Source organism: Arvicola amphibius, chromosome 8 (genome assembly GCF_903992535.2).
Source record: "Arvicola amphibius chromosome 8, mArvAmp1.2, whole genome shotgun sequence".
In the NCBI taxonomy this organism is placed as follows: domain Eukaryota; kingdom Metazoa; phylum Chordata; class Mammalia; order Rodentia; family Cricetidae; genus Arvicola; species Arvicola amphibius.
The window spans coordinates 79929861-79945111 of NC_052054.1; the positions used below are offsets into that span (position 1 = coordinate 79929861).

At 49.1% G+C, this 15251-nt stretch overlaps 2 protein-coding genes across 2 annotated transcripts in view; both read right to left on the reverse strand.

Moving 5' to 3' along the window:
- LOC119820632 (cytochrome c oxidase subunit 6B1) overlaps positions 1–4655 on the reverse strand; it is a 10114-nt gene extending 5459 nt beyond the window's left edge. Inside the window, exons 1-3 of the mRNA XM_038339149.2 lie at positions 4518–4655; positions 2784–2900; positions 1926–2026 (exon numbers count right to left, since the gene is read on the reverse strand). Of these exons, the coding sequence (XP_038195077.1) occupies positions 1926–2026; positions 2784–2889 (207 nt within the window). The 5' untranslated portion in view covers positions 2890–2900; positions 4518–4655. The remainder of the gene's footprint in view (positions 1–1925; positions 2027–2783; positions 2901–4517) is intronic.
- Positions 4656–8534: 3879 nt separating this feature from the next.
- Positions 8535–10655, reverse strand: Etv2 (ETS variant transcription factor 2). Its single transcript, XM_038340793.1, has 6 exons — positions 10586–10655; positions 10400–10486; positions 10173–10232; positions 9487–9960; positions 8901–9013; positions 8535–8735 (listed from the first exon to the last, which is right to left on the reverse strand). The coding sequence occupies exons 1-6, from the start codon at positions 10653–10655 to the stop codon at positions 8535–8537; spliced, it is 1005 nt and encodes a 334-aa protein (XP_038196721.1).
- Positions 10656–15251: the final 4596 nt, after the last annotated feature.

Below are 15251 nucleotides of genomic sequence, written 5' to 3' on the forward strand. Positions count from 1 at the left end.
AGGAGGCTGAGGCAGGACCTCAGGAATTCAAGGTCATTCTAGACTAAGTAAGACTCTGTCTAACAACAATCACCATCCCACAGCAAGTCAAAGCAAATCTCAATACGGTATACAATACGAGAGGCTGGAGAGATGACTCACCAATTAAGCATACTTGTTGCTCTTGCAGAGGACCCAGGTTTGATTCCCAGCACCCATATGGAGGCTCACAATCTGTAACTCCAGTTCCAGGAGACCAAACACCTTCTACTGACCCCCAAAGGCACATACATGGGTGCTATATATTTACACACACACGCACACACACATTTAAAAAAATAATAATGGGGTCCCAAGTATCCCAGGATGACCTTTAACTTCTGATCCACCTCCTGTGTGCTAGGATTCTGGATGTGCAACCGCCACACTGAACTAAAGTACCATATTTTGGTTCTAAGACACACTTTCAGTGTTTCTGAAATGAGCATGAATGTTATAATTATAATCACTTCATCAATTCTTATAAAAATCGAGCATCTCTTGATGTCCTATAGTCAGCAGGGTCCTCTGATTTCACAAAAGAAGATATGCTGGAGTATTAAATACTAACTAAGTCTCACCACATCAGTGCTAGAGGCACTCTCTCCGTGGGCCCTGATTTAGTGGCGATGCCTACTCAACAGGCACGGGTAAAATGGCACATCTGAGGTTTGCCCAAGAGTACTTCAGCAAGGGAGGAAGAAAAGGGAAAAACATGAACCCGAGAGGCTGTGGGAGGAGGATCAGGAGTTCAACACCAGCCTGCACTACACAAGACCTTGTCTTAACAAGGAGAATGTGGGGCCAGCGATGGACCAGAAGAGGAAGCGCTTGCCAGGTGAGCCTGACAACCCGTGTTTGCATCTGTAAAGGTGGGCAGGAAACCTGACTCCACACAGCTGTCCTCTGATCTCTGCACATATGCAGTGACACACCTGTACCACCCATATACCACATGCACAATAATACATCTTAAAAAATTAAGGAGAAAAAGTGGAAAACGGTGGGTCACTATTCAGTGTGGATGGGGCACACACCTTTTATCTCAGAGCTGGGCAGACAGAGGCAGGCAGATCTGTGTGAGTTCAAGATCAGCCTGGCCTACAGAGTGAGTTCCAGGGCAGTCAGGGCTACACAGAGAAACCCTGTTCCAAAAAGAAAATAAGATTTTATTTTTAATTATGTATGTATGTGTATCTGTGCATGGGTTTGTACACAGAGTGCAGTGTCCTTGGAGTCCACAGGATGCCCTCCAGTTATGGACAGCTGTTATAGACATGGGTGCTTGAACTGGGTCATCTTGAACTGGAAATGCTAAGTCTCCTTCTTTAATTTTCCTTTTTTTCTTTTTTTAAAGATTTATTTATTATGGATACGATATTCTGCCTGCATGTGTCCCTGCAGGCCAGAAGTTGGCACCAGATTTTATTACAGGTGGTTGTGAGCCACCAGGTGGTTGCTGGGAATTGAACTCAGGACCTGTGGAAGAACAATCAGTGCTCTTAACCACTGAGCCATCTCTCCAGCGCCCCCCCCCCCCCCCCCCCCCCCCCGTTTTTTTGTTTTTCGAGACAGAGTTTCTCTGTGTAGTCCTGGATGTCCTGGAACTTGCTCCGCATACCCGGCTGGCCCTGAACCACAGAGACTGCACCTCTGCCTCCCAAGAGTGCTGGGATTAAAGGTGTATGCCAAATACCATTCTTCGAAAGTCCAGGTTTCTACATTGCATGACCAAGGAAGTGGATCTAGGAGGGTGGTCCTGGGATGGAGGCCCTAACTGAGGAGGTATCAGTGACACTGTATGGTTGGTCCTATCTTGGCCCTTGGAGATGAACTCTCATTAGTCACCATAGTCCTCTGCCAGGTCCCCACCTGAACACCCAAGGGTCCCACGGGAAGGCACATACCCATGATACGGGGCAGAGGGACTTGTACACACGCCGGTACCACTCACACACGGAGACATCACCCCCCTTGGCGGTCATTGCCTTCTCGCAGCGGTGGAAGTCTGTGAAGAGAAGAGGCCTGGATCAGCTCAGACCAAGTGCACTCTTGAGGAAAATTCTCAAGTAGTTTTTGCTTCATGATTGGTTATATACACAGAGGGAATGCAAACCCATAAGTATACCATAAAGAGCTGCTTACACCTGACCTGGGCAACTACACTGTTGCTCAATTAGAACATTCTAGAGCTAGGGATGACAGCAAAGTATGAGGGGAAGAGATGAGGATGATGGAAGTACAGACAGGGCTGGGAAAGAGGAAGACAGGAGCGGGTATCGGTGTTTGTTCTGTTTTATACTTTTCAAGGGAAGGTCACATGGACTCAAGTGTGGCAGGAGCACCAAAATGTGACTGTTTTTAAGCAGTGGTGTCATGCCTCTAGTGAGGAGGGAGGGACGTCTGTTGGAGACTGGGCAGAGTGACGACAATACCCATCTTCTACTCGGATTGTGATCGCAGGACTCACTTCTGAACTAAGTATTTATTTACATGTTATATTCACTTGTATGTAGCATGCATGTGTGGCATACACACAAAATGCATACACAATTCTTAAAAAAAAATATTGCTGAGACTAAAGTTTGTGACCTTGACAGATAGTAAGAGGGACTGGGCCGTCTCGAGAGTAAATCCAGAGTGAATGGCCACAAGCTGGTATGCATAGGTCTCTGTTCCCTACCTTGCTTCATGAGGCAAGAGGTATGTGGAAGATGCAGGTGAGATCCACACATATTACCCTCCCGCCCCGGTATTCTGCTTACCCAGATAGTTCTGCCAGCAGTTCTTGGTCTGGTTCTGGTTTGGGAAGCGGCTGTCAAAGGGGGCAGTTTTGTAGTTCTTGATTTTGGTCTTGATGTCTTCAGCCATGGTGCCGACTCCTGGATACAAACAGAGTGGGTACATTGGCAACCATTCTAGGGGTGCCTGGGCATAGGGATGTCAGATCAACGAGGCCCATGGAAGAAGACCAGATCAGAAGAATGGGTTGAATGTGAACAAGATATTACCTCCTTCTCCTCAACAAACACAGAAAGATGAAGGGCAGCGAGAATCCATGTGTCTGAGTGTAGAAGTCACAGTAGGGTCAGGAGACAGAGGTCTCCTTGGAAAAACCAGGCTTCATCCTTATATTCCAGCTAACAATGTGTGCAGAGCACATACTATGTGCACTCTATACACACCTACCTCATCCTATAGCCATCCTAAAAGGTATTACCATCTCTGCTGTCTATACAAGGGACGGGTGGCTAAGTGACTTCCCAAGGTCACACCCTGACGGTTGTGCTGCATCCATCATCACCAAAAACAACATCACAAGGGGGTCTGGTGAACTCATAAACTTTTCTCAGAATATGGCTCGATGAGCCGGGAGGTAGTGGTGCACGCCTTTGATCCCAACACTCGGGAGTCAGAAGCAGGAGGATCTCCATGAGTTAGAGGCCAGTCTGGTTCACAGAGTGAGTTCCAGGACAGCTAGGGCTACACAGAGAAACTCAGTCAAAAAAAAAAAGAAAAGAAAAGAAAAAGAAAAAAAAGAATATGGCTCAACATATTGCAAAATTGATTAAGATGACAACACACACACACACACACCAGCTCAAAGAACTGATCAAGTGACACCATGACTTGTGACACTTGCAACTAGAATGTGTCAGGTATCTGTGATTTTGACTGCTGACAAAGTTCCATAGGTTGCCAAACCTACTGAAGTTGCTGCCTCCATTCCTAATGAAAGTAAATGCTACATTTCAACCAGAGGTTAATAAAACCACCATGCAACTCCCCCACATGCATTCAAATACCTTAGCCCCTCAAATTCTATATACCCTGAGTATCCACCTTTTTTTTAAACCCTGATATTACTGAAGAGATGACTGTCAAAATCACCGAACCCGAGAAAAACTGTCTATTCTAGAGCATCTGCGGGACCTTGGTACCACAGAAGTACGCAGGCCAGTGTCAATTCAAGTGGCCCGAAGTGGGGCATCTGGGGCAGCAGAAAGGGGTCATTTGGGGAGGCAGGGTGGGGACGGAGGATTTAACAGACCCAGTGTTAGAAACAATTTTGTACAGTATCTCGAGTTTATCAAAGAGGATGCTGCGGGAAAAGGAACAAGACGAGGTGACAGGCTGAGGCCTTGGAACGCGGGCGGCCACGCCTGGGAACCCGCGGCTAAAAGCACCACAGTCCAATTTGTTGGGTTCAAATCCTTATCGTCGTGTAACGGAGGCTAAAGCGCTTCACACTGCAGCCCCGGAGCGGTCAAAAGAGACAGTAGCGGTTCTAGCTCGTAGGGCTGGGGGAAGGAGTAAGTTAACAGAGACGTTTCAGAATGAGACCTAGCAACAAGAAAGAAGGCTGCAATGGTCAGCTCCACGACCTCAGGCCCGAGGCAGCCATGGTGGCCGGAAGCTCCTTCCCGGCGTCAGGGAAGCCCCGGGCCGCTTCTCTGCTCCGGACTGGGTCCCCCGGGATCCCGACCCTTCACACTCACCTAAAGACTGCCCTGGAGCAGCAGTAGTTCAATGTGACCCTTCGCAAAGACGCCAAAGTCAGACAGGAAGCGGAATTCCGACCGGCCGGAAGCTACGAGAGGAGGCGCCGAAGTGAGTCCTCCAGCGGCTAGAGAAGCCACGGGAGGCGTGTCCAGAAGCGGCCCTGGCCACGCCCACTTCCAAAGAGGCCCGACCTCCTATAGAGCTAAATTCCTGTTCATTATTGTTGCCGGTCCACTCGACCTGCTACTGAATTCTAATTACGGGCTCTTGACACCTGCCTGTCCTTCTGGGAGGAAAAAGACAGTCGCGGGACTATCTGCAGAGAAGGAATGGAAAAATGTCCCAGATAATCTGATTGTGTTTTGAGACAGGATTTCGAGGTCAGGCTGGCCACGAACTCAGATTCCGACGTGCTGGGATAACAAACTTGTACCACAATGCCTGGATTCGAAAGTTATTTTCATTCATGTGTTGAGGGATATCCACCAGAGACCTCTAGGATCTACACTGGGTGTTCAGGATGCCAGTGTATCACACAGCCTTTTCTTAGGGTGAGATTTTAAGGACAAAAACCATATTCTGGGTCGGCATGTTTCAGTTAAAAAGAACAGTTAGCCACCTGGGCAATGGTAGTACACACCTTTAATCCCAGCATTTGGGAAGCAGAGGCAGGCGGATCTCTGAGTTCGAGGTCAGCCTGGTCTGCAGAGTGAATTCCAGGACTTGAAAAACCAATAACTAACCAAAACAAACAAACAAAAAACAAAACAACACAACAACAACAACAAAAAACCAGCCAAAACAGGAACTTCAAAAGTCATAAGCAAGGTTAGAACATCCAGACAGCCCCAGAACTATGGGCTTTGATGAATTAGGTCTTTGTTTTCATTTTGACAGATGGTGTTGTCTATGTGCTGAGTTTTACAGCCTGAATGGTACTTCTATTCTGGGGTCTGCTATGCATTCGAGAAATATTTATTGAGTGCTTTCTCCTTATCAAACACATCTATAAGAAGGCACTACTGAGGAAAATATGAAATTCTTACCTTCATAGGTCCTAAGACCTTTGTCCAAAGGTGAGAAACAAGCAGTCTATCGTACAGTCTCACTCATCATCGGACCAGATGCCACGCCCTGTTCATGACTGTCCTTAATAAACCTCAGAAATCACAGTTTACCTATTCAGGCAGCTGAGAGCCCCAAACCCAGAGCCCTGTACCAATTGGAGAAGACTTCAGGAACTAAATGTTGGGTCTGATGGGAACAGTTCCTTGGGGGAAATGGCTATTGTTTCATTCTTGTCAGGTGCTGACTTTAGAATATTTCCAGAACCTTCCTCGACCGCCTGCAGTCCGGGTCCTTCCCCCTGGAGCATCACAGCAGGTCCATTCTCAGTCATCTCAGGCACCCGGCACCCTCCTTTAGCCGCCTTCTCCCCCTCCCCTCCCCTCCCCTCGCCGCTTTGCCCTTGTTCCTTGTTCCGCCTGTAGATGGCTCCCCTTCTCGCCTGCTTTTAGGCTTTGATTTCTAAATCTCTGAGGAATGACCAAAACTCGTATGCAAAAGAGGGCGAGTGAGGGACTAGAAAAGGGTGATGTAAAAGAGAACCAACCGCTTCCCTCCCTCTCCACAGTCGGGCCTCTGAAGTGTCCCTCATAATGCCTTTTTAGCAAGCTGTGGGGTGGGGGTGGGGATGAGCGTGTCAGGGCACCTGTGTGGAAGACAGGACAACTTGAGGGAGCTGGTTCTTGAAGGAGTCTCCACCAGCTGAGTCCCTGGGGTCAAATCCAGGTTATCAGGCCTGAGGCAGGCGCCTTTACTCAGCATCTCACCAGCCCTGCATACTGTCTTTGATGCAGTGTTCAGACCTAACTGGTCCAGCCTCTTTCCTATTGTTTCAGTCAGCACTGTAATTATATGTGGAGTTATTTGTGTACACATCCATTCCTTCCAACATCTCCCTTTAATCCTGGTCTCTTATACACCTCTATGGCTCCCCAGTGCGTAGGAAACCAAGACACCACGGCCCATCTATCCTTTGTGAAGTGAACCCTCCCCATTTATATGCATACTTCTGAACAACACTGTAAGATTTTCCATCTCTGGGTCTTCTGATTGAAACATTGTTTTCCTGACTTCTCTCAGCCCCACCCCCAGACTCTCTTCCTCCTGGCCTAGATCAGTTTCCTTCTTTGGGGCTCCCATAATCCCCTGGGCTTTCTTCATCCCAGTCCCAAGAACTGTGGGCTTTCCCTTTCTGGTGGCAGTGTAGGGTGTGCCTGTCCACTGTACGGTGAACTCTCTGAGGGCAGGATTCAGGATGGGAGAGTTATATACGAGGCTCTTTTTGGGGGCTCCTGGAGTGGCTTAAGTGTCCAGTAGGCTTTTTAAAGGTCTGGTCCTATGTCTTCCAACTTGGAATACCCATGGTTTTCGGGGGTGTGCATTAGTTTTAATTATTCAGTGGCTTCTAGAGCTAGAGGGTATTCAGCAAATTCTTTTTTGGAGGGGGAGCCTGAGTCAGTCAGTCTCTTTTTGTTTTTCTTGAGACAGGGTCTCTATATAGTCCTGGCTGTCTTGGAATTCCCTATGTAGACCAAGCTGACCTCGAACTCATAGAGATCTTTGTAAGGATACATCCCACTATTCCTGGCCCTGAGCCTGCATCTTTTCTTCAAGACAGAGCAGATAAACTTCTATGATGGGGTTTTAAAGCCACAAAAATGCCCAAATGGGACTCCTTTATAAAGAAAGTGGCTTTGCTTTTGGCTCATGGTCTGAAGCAGTGAGGTCCCAACGGTGTAACTGAAGCTCTGATCAGGGCCCCACTGATTAATTACTGCCATTTCATCTCTTGATGGACTTTTGTTTTTAAACAGTGCCTTACCATGTAGCCCAGGCAGATCTTGAGGCTCTAAATTTGCAATTCTGCCTCAGTCTCCTGAATGCTGTGAAATTAGTGGCCTGTGTCATTACTTACAGTTAAATGACCTTTTTTGTTTGTTTGTTTGTTTGTTTGTTTTTCAAGACAGGGTTTCTTTGTGTAACAGCCCTGATTGTCCTGGAACTCGCTTTGTAGACCAGGCTGGCCTCGAACTCACAGAGATCCTCCTGAGCGCAGGGATTAAAGGCATGCACAACCACCGCCCAGCATCAAATGGTTGTCTTAAGACAGCCAGGACGTCACATGGTATGAGACTGGACCACCCTTGTGTCTCTCTAGCTCTATTTATAAAGCGTCAGAATGAAATTGTGGGGACTCCATCCTGAACATCTAACCACTCCCAAATGGGCCATCTCTAAACACTGAAGATCAACTTTCTGTGCTCCTCCTGGTTAACTTAAAACTTTGGGGATTAAATTATTAGCCTTAGCGGGGCGGTGGTGGCCACCCAGACCTTTAATCCCAGCCCTCAGGAGGCAGAGGCAGGCTGATCTCTGAGTTCAAGGCCAGCCTGGTCCACAGAGTGAGTGTCAGGACAGCCAGGGCTACACAGAGAAACCTTGTTTTGAAAAAAACAATAAATAAATTCTTAGATAAATTTGAGGATCAGCTATTGTCAAGCCTTAGCAAGTTGTTTCTTTAAAAGTCCCTATATTGAACAGGCACACACAATAGGCCTATGGACTTCTTACCCTGAACTAATTTCCAAGTTAATAGGCGCAGAAGATGCTGAGGGGAGAGGTGGGACCTTGATACCTAAACACCTGAGGAAGGGCTGGCAGGGGCCCGGCAGGGAGGGAACTGGGTTTAGTATCTGATGGATTCGAAATGGGAGGGGCTAGTCCTCACTCGGGATCCTCCTAGTGGGGGAACTAAGACACTAGCAGTCTAGGGACTGAGGGCATCGAAATCCAGGCTCATAGACTCAAAGACAGATAGAGGTCCAGATACCTGAGTCTGGGTGGAAACGCCATGTGGAAATGTCAGAGTGCACATTTAGGTTCCCCGACGGTCTAATCAGTGTCAGTGGAAAAGAAGCAGACAAGCAAGCACGTTCGAGGGGGTGTTTTTATTGGCTTTCTGCACCTGGCAGGTGCCCCATGCTGTCCCGGCAGGGAAGGACCGGCACACGTCCCCCGAAGCGGTACGTGTACTTGCGCCCACCGCTCTTGAGCACGATGTCGCGGCGGTAATAGTAGCGCAGACCTCGGCTCAGCTTCTCATAGTTCATTCCCGGCTTCCTCTTGCGCTCGCCCCACAGCCTGGCCACCTAGGATGCAATCCGGAGGTCAGAGGGGCCAGGGGGTGGACCTTAGCCTCTATAGGTGGAGCGGGTTTTAACTGTGGTCGAGGGTGGGTGGGGGCGGGGTCAAGGACTAGGTTAGGCTCTTCTCGGGACTAGGTTGGATTTGCCGTGCCTGGGGAGCTGTCTCACCTCTTTGGGGTCGCACAGTTGGAACTCGCGACTGTTGCCCGTCCAGCGGATGCAGCTGCTGCGGTCCCCGTCGTGGAGCAGCTCCAGGAGAAATTGCCACAGCTGAATGGGACCTGCGAGGTAGAGAGGCAGATGAAGGCCAGGGTTTTCAAACCCAGAACGCTCGGCTGGACAACCCTGGGAGTCGGGGAGCCTTCACGACGAAGGCTAAAAGATTCCAGACCCAAGAGTTTAATTCCATCCCTCCTCGGGCGTCTGTGAGTTCGGATCCCTCCACAGTAGGGATTCAAGAGCCAGTTTCAGCAGCCTGAGCCCCATCTAGGGCATTCACGGGTTTAGCCTCCCTCAAAACCAGGCGTCTCTTACATAACCCAGGGGCCGTTGGTCCCTAGAAAGTCACCAGTTTCCTTTCACCCCTTCCTTCCCAAGATTCACGGTACATAACCCCGGCCCCCTAGCTGCCAGTTTCCCAGATCGCGCCTCCTTTAGTTACCGAGAACCACCTCCGCTCCCCGCCCAAGTATCCAGGCTCCACTCCATCCTTATCCATTTGACTTCCCCTTCTCTGCACTTTGCAGCCTCTTACCTCGGTGGTTAGTTTTGCGGTAGCGACTTAAGCTGGCCCGATCAGACTGCTGACTCGATTTGGAGGACGTGGTGAATGCTGCACTCTGGAACGCCTCGCAAGGGACGCTGCAGTCCTGCAGCCCAGTATTCCACGAGGTGGTGTAGTCCGAATCCGCAGACCCGCCCCACGACATTTTATAGTCCGCACGTGCTTCCCCGCCCAGGCCATTGTCCCAATAGGTGGCGCCATTGGTGCCCGCAGAACTGTCCCAGCTGGCAGTGCTCCAGGCGGTCGGGGGGTGCGACCACGAAGGGGCACCTCCCGCCGAGGTGGCAGGATATTGGTCGGTTGCCCCTTCAAAGCCAGCGAAGGAAGGGCTTGTGCCTGGAGGGGCGGGGCCTGGCGTCTGTAAAGCACAGCTCCACCGGTCCGAGGTATTGCACCCCAGGTCACTCCAGTCTCGCGACCACGGAACGGGGTGAGCAACCGGCTCTGTGAGGAGGATGGAGCTTAAGTGAGGGGAGCCCAGAAGGCTTGGTCCCCTGCATCCTTGGGAGTTGTAGGAGGTTGGCGCTTTATACAGCCTTCAGGATGTAGGCATCCCTAGTCCTAGTCCCGCTCCTCTGTAGACCAGGGTATCTAAACTCAGCTCTGTTGTGTGAGGCTCTGGTTCCCTCCTCCCATCTCCTTTCCTACACACTCACCCCTCTCACAAGGTAGTTCCTCCTGCGGTAAAGCGGGGCTCCAGTCCAGCTCTGAGAACCCTGTGTTGGACAAGATAGCTCAGTTTAGGGACGATGTGAGCAGTGACTTAGAGACCTCGGCCACCCACCCATGCCTCCTTCAGCCTCCCCGGCAGCCCCCTCGTGCCTTCTAGGAGCCCATCCTCTCCCATTTCCCCAGCACCCAGGGGGTCCAGCCCAGCAGCCACCTTTCCAGCAGTTCTCTACTGTCGTCGGTGTGATCGGTGCGTCCCCTTGCAGGGCCACTTCAGGGAAATAGAAGCCGAATTCCGGTCCTTCTGCGGGCAACAAGGATGTTAAAGCCGCGTCAGGGGTCAAGAGGGCTGCATCCTTGTACTCTAGCATCCACTTTGTCCCAAGCCACAGCAGCCTACCCAGTCCTGTCAGCTTGTCCCCAGGAGGCACTTCCTGCAGTGACGCTTCATCCCAGTTCCACAGGTCCATGGATGCTTGTTCTGATTGTCCTGGTAAAGAAAGGAAAAGTTCCAAGGGTAAATGGACAAGGTAGTGACATTTAGGGACCCAAGAGCCTGATTGCAGCCCTTGTTTCCCTCAGACCCAGGAGTCTAGACTTCTGCAACCTCCTTCCCCAGGAAATGGAATATTGGTTTCCAGTCCCTTCTCCCTCTCTCAGACACTTCAATCCAGGCTTCCAGCGTCTTGGAAGTTCCCAGGTCCTTCCCAGTTTGCAGTGGCTCACCTCTGGCAGGTTCCTTCTCTCGTAGCCAGGGGGGTCTCAGCCCCATTTCATACCATGCCCCCTTCCCGGGGGGCCTGAGTAGGGGAGGGGGAATTTTCCGAGACGTCAGAGCTGGGGGTCGCAGCCGGGGTCAAGTTGCAGGGATGGGGGCGTGGCCAAGTTGCACCCCCTGCTTTAGGGATGCACACTGGTCCCTGGAATAGTCCCCTTTCAGGGATGAATTGGGCTTAGAAAAGGACGTGGGGAACAGGCGCAGGGCAGGGCTGGGGGTGCCGAGGTCTAAGGGGTGCTTACGGGGTAGTGGGGATGGGGTGAGGGGCTTGGACAGGTTCCCCGTCTTGGGAATTTGGTGCTGTGACATGAAAGGTGGTGGGGGAGGAGGGTCTGGGGTCAGCTGGGCAGTTCTGGGCTTATCTGCAACAGGAAGAGGGATTTCCGGCCAGATGCCCCCTTTCCCTAGCATCAGCCTACGTCATAATCGGCAGGGTGACAGACAGCCAGATGGGTGAGGTGGGGGGAATCCAACCCTGAATCCCATACCAGGCACGGTTAGGAAGGGTCTTCCCAATAGTGACACTCTTAATCAAAATAACATCAACGTGTTATAATAATAGTAATAGTAACTGCTAACGTTAAATGAGGGACTGCTGGGTCTGAGGAGGCTTACACAACGGGCCTTCATTTAATCTTCTTAAGAGGAGATGCTTTCATCCCAATTTTATGAAGGGGGAAATTGTGGCATGCTTTCTCCCGCTTCTCTTTCTGACAAGATCCCATGTCTTTCTGGGCTTTAGCAGTCCCGGAAAACTGGGAAATTTTGAGTATGAACCGAATGTGTTATTACATGGAATGATTTTATTCATTAAAATTATTTTAATTTTTGGCAAAAAATATTTTAATTATGGCAATGGTTTGTTGGGGAAGATATCTTCGTTAGAAAGGGAAAACATTTAGGGATGAAATGTGTTTGTAGCTTGTTTGTAGCTTGTTTAATAACACGTACAATGTGCATATATATACATAATATTTGGGACATAGTTATACAAAAAGTCTGTTTGCTTGTTTTTTAAACAGAAACTCAGTAACTAGGTATTCTGCTTGCTTGTTTGTTTTGTTTTAATTTGCTAAGCCTGGCAAACCTTAAATTCCATAACCTGACCATTTTTAAATAAGTACTTTCTTAATTAATAGGTAAATATTTAGTATTAAAAATATTTGCCACCTTAATATTTTGTTTTAATATTAAATATTTACATATTTGTAAGTAAATATTTAATATTAAAAACATTTTAATTGCCAGACATGGTAGCATTTGCCTTTCACCCCAGCACTAGGGAGGCAGAGGCAGGCAGATCTCTGGATTTCAGTCCCAGCCTAGTCTATACAATGAGTTCCGGGCTAGCCAGGGCTACAAAGTGAGACTCAAATAGAGAAATAATAAACAAATAAATATAACATTTTTCTTTTCTTTTATAATTTACTTATCTTACATTCACATGTGTGTCTGTGTGAGGGTGCCAGATCCCCTGGAACTGGAGTTACAGACGGTTGTGAGCTGCCATGTGGGTGCTGGGAATTGAATCTGGATCCTCTGGAAGAACAGCCAGTGTTCTTAATGCTGAGCCATCTCTCCAGTCCCACCAACAATTTTCTTTACTTGTGCTGGCAATTAATCTACCACTTAGCTGTATCTCTACCCCCTTCCCCTAACTTTATTGTCGTGTATGTGTGCCAGGACCTGTGTGTAGAAGTCTGAAGACAACTTTGTGGATTCAGTTCTGTCCCAGCTTTACAGGGCTCTGGGACTGAACTCAGGTCCAGACTTGTGTGACAAAGCACCTTTACCCATGGGAGTCAGTCATCTTCCCACCAAGTCGTTGGTTTTTATTATTTCTATTTTGTCTTCTTTTTTCCAGAACAGAGTCTCACTATGTTGCCCCACTTGGCCTCACAGACATCTATCTAAATCTGCCTCCTGAGTGTTGGATTAAAGGCATGTGCCACATTGTTTTTTTCTACCCCTCTCCTCCTTGACTTTTATGAGACAAAGTTTCTCTTACTTGGCTGACTTAGAACTAGCTCTGCAGACCAGGCTGGCCTCAAACTTACAGAGATCCACCTGCCTCTGCCTTCTGAGAGCTGGGACTAAAGGTGCGCACCACCACTGCACTACAGGTTTGTATTTTTATTGTGTGTGTGTGTGTGTGTGTGTGTACATTGTGAGAAGTCAAAGGTCACTTTGTGGGGTTTAGTGCTTTCCTCCTACCATGTGGATCCTGCAGATCAAACTCAGGTCATTGGAAGTGGCCACAATGTGTCTCTCCCCACTAAATCATCTCATTCACCTAACCCTTTGGTTTTTAGAGCAAGGGTTTGATTATGCAGCCCAGGATGGCCTCAAAAGGAACTGTTGAGCCTCCTCCTTCTTCTTCCTGGTTTCTGAGATTACAAACATGTACAACAATGCCTAGCAAAAATTTTTAAAAACTTTTATGAGTATGAGTGTTTTGTCTGTCTGTATACCATGTGCATATGTAGTGCCTATGGAAAGCAGAAGGTGGCATTGGATCCTCTAGTCATGGGATAATGGATGGTTATGACCTACCATGTGGGTATCTCTGTAAGAGCAGCACATGCTCTGAACCGTGGAGCCATCTCTCGTCCAGGCTCCAGAACGGGCGCGGTCCCTTCATTCTTCAGTACTGTGGAGTGTGAGGGATGGAGGCATCACTGCCTTATATGTTCCAGAAAAACAACCCCAAGAGAACAGTCTTTTGGGAGCTGTGACTGGATCCAGTGTTGAGTGAGCCAGGAGCCCCTGGGGAGATTCCCTAGCCCCCCAATTCACCCACCCACCAGGGGCCTAAAGGGTCCTGGTGTTCTTACCCCAGATCTCCTTTCTCTGAATCTGGCCTTTCTTGTCTATGTCTTTGGTTCCCAGCCCTAGATCCCTGTTGTACCAGCCTGAGGTGAGGCCTTGCCACCCTATCTCTTGACAAGTGTCTCGCTTACTCCTGCATGCCCCTGTCGCTCTCTCTCTGTACCATGCTAGCGATGGTTTCTACTCTACCTGTTGTGGCCCAGAATTGCAGTCTGGTGCTCTTGACAATCCTCTTTTCTTGGGCCATATTTCTATCTCCTCACTCACTCCTTTAGTTGCAAGAAGGGGTTCAGGGTAGGAAGGGCTGGCTGAACACCAGGAGAAGGGAGTCTAAGGGTTCTGGGGCTTAGTGGTCCATTCCAGGTGGCAGGGGGCTAAAGGGCACTTCCTGCCAGGGAGGGAGGCCCTCACTCCTGGGGCCAGACTGGAAAATGTGACGTCAGAGAGGGAGTTGTAAGGGGTGTGGGGACACGGAACAGGAGAAATTTGACACCTCTCCAGAGTGATCTTCCAGAGAGGTTTGGAATTACCTCTCCATCCTGGTGCCTGTCTCCCTTAATTTGTTCCCAAACCTAGGGTTCTGATAGGTGTGTCTCTAGGAAGCCTCCACACCTCCTACACTCCAGCCCAGCACCTCTGCCTTCTGGCTTGGACCTCCCCAGCTTCTATAGAGATAAGACTAGGACATTTCATTTCTGATCTTTTTCTTCCTTCCTTTTTTGAAACAGGGTCTCACTTTGTAACCCTGGCTAGCCTGTAACTTGGTATGTAGATCAGGATGGCATCAAATTCATAGAACTTTTCTGCCTCTGCCTCCCAGTGCTGGAGTTAAAGGTGTGTGCCACCACACCAGCCAGTTTATTTATTTGTTTAGAGTCTGGGTCTCACTCTGGAACCCTTGGCAGTTCCCGTCCCAGTCATACAAGCATATGCTATCACCCCCAGCTTGGGAATTCCATTCTGTAGGCTTTTGAGATAGAGTCTTGCTTTCAATTCAAACTGGCCTGGAACTCATGTTGATCCTCCAGCCTCAGCTTCCCAATTTCTGGGCTTCTCCTCATGCATCACCAACTCAGGCCTCAGGGCTCTAGTGTCAACCTTTGAGCCAGGCCTGGTTTGATGTTTAGAAGCTTTGTCTCAGCTTCCTGGGCTCAGTGCTGTCTTCAGAGGGACATCTGAGCCTAGGCCTGGTGTCCACAGTCTAGAGGAAATTCTTCAAGCTTGAAGCTAGGGATAGACCCCAGAGATGCAGACAGCTAATAGGTTTGGAGAAGAAAAGTGAAGTGGGAACCCAGAAGCCTACAAGAGATGCTGAATAGGGTGCAGCAAAGTAATGCACACATCTGAAGTCCACAAGGTGAGGAAGAGAGCATGAAGTCTCAGCTAGAGATGGTGGTGCACTGGGAGGCTGAGGTAGGAATGCCAAGTTGGAGGCCAGCCTGGGCTACAGAGAATTCCT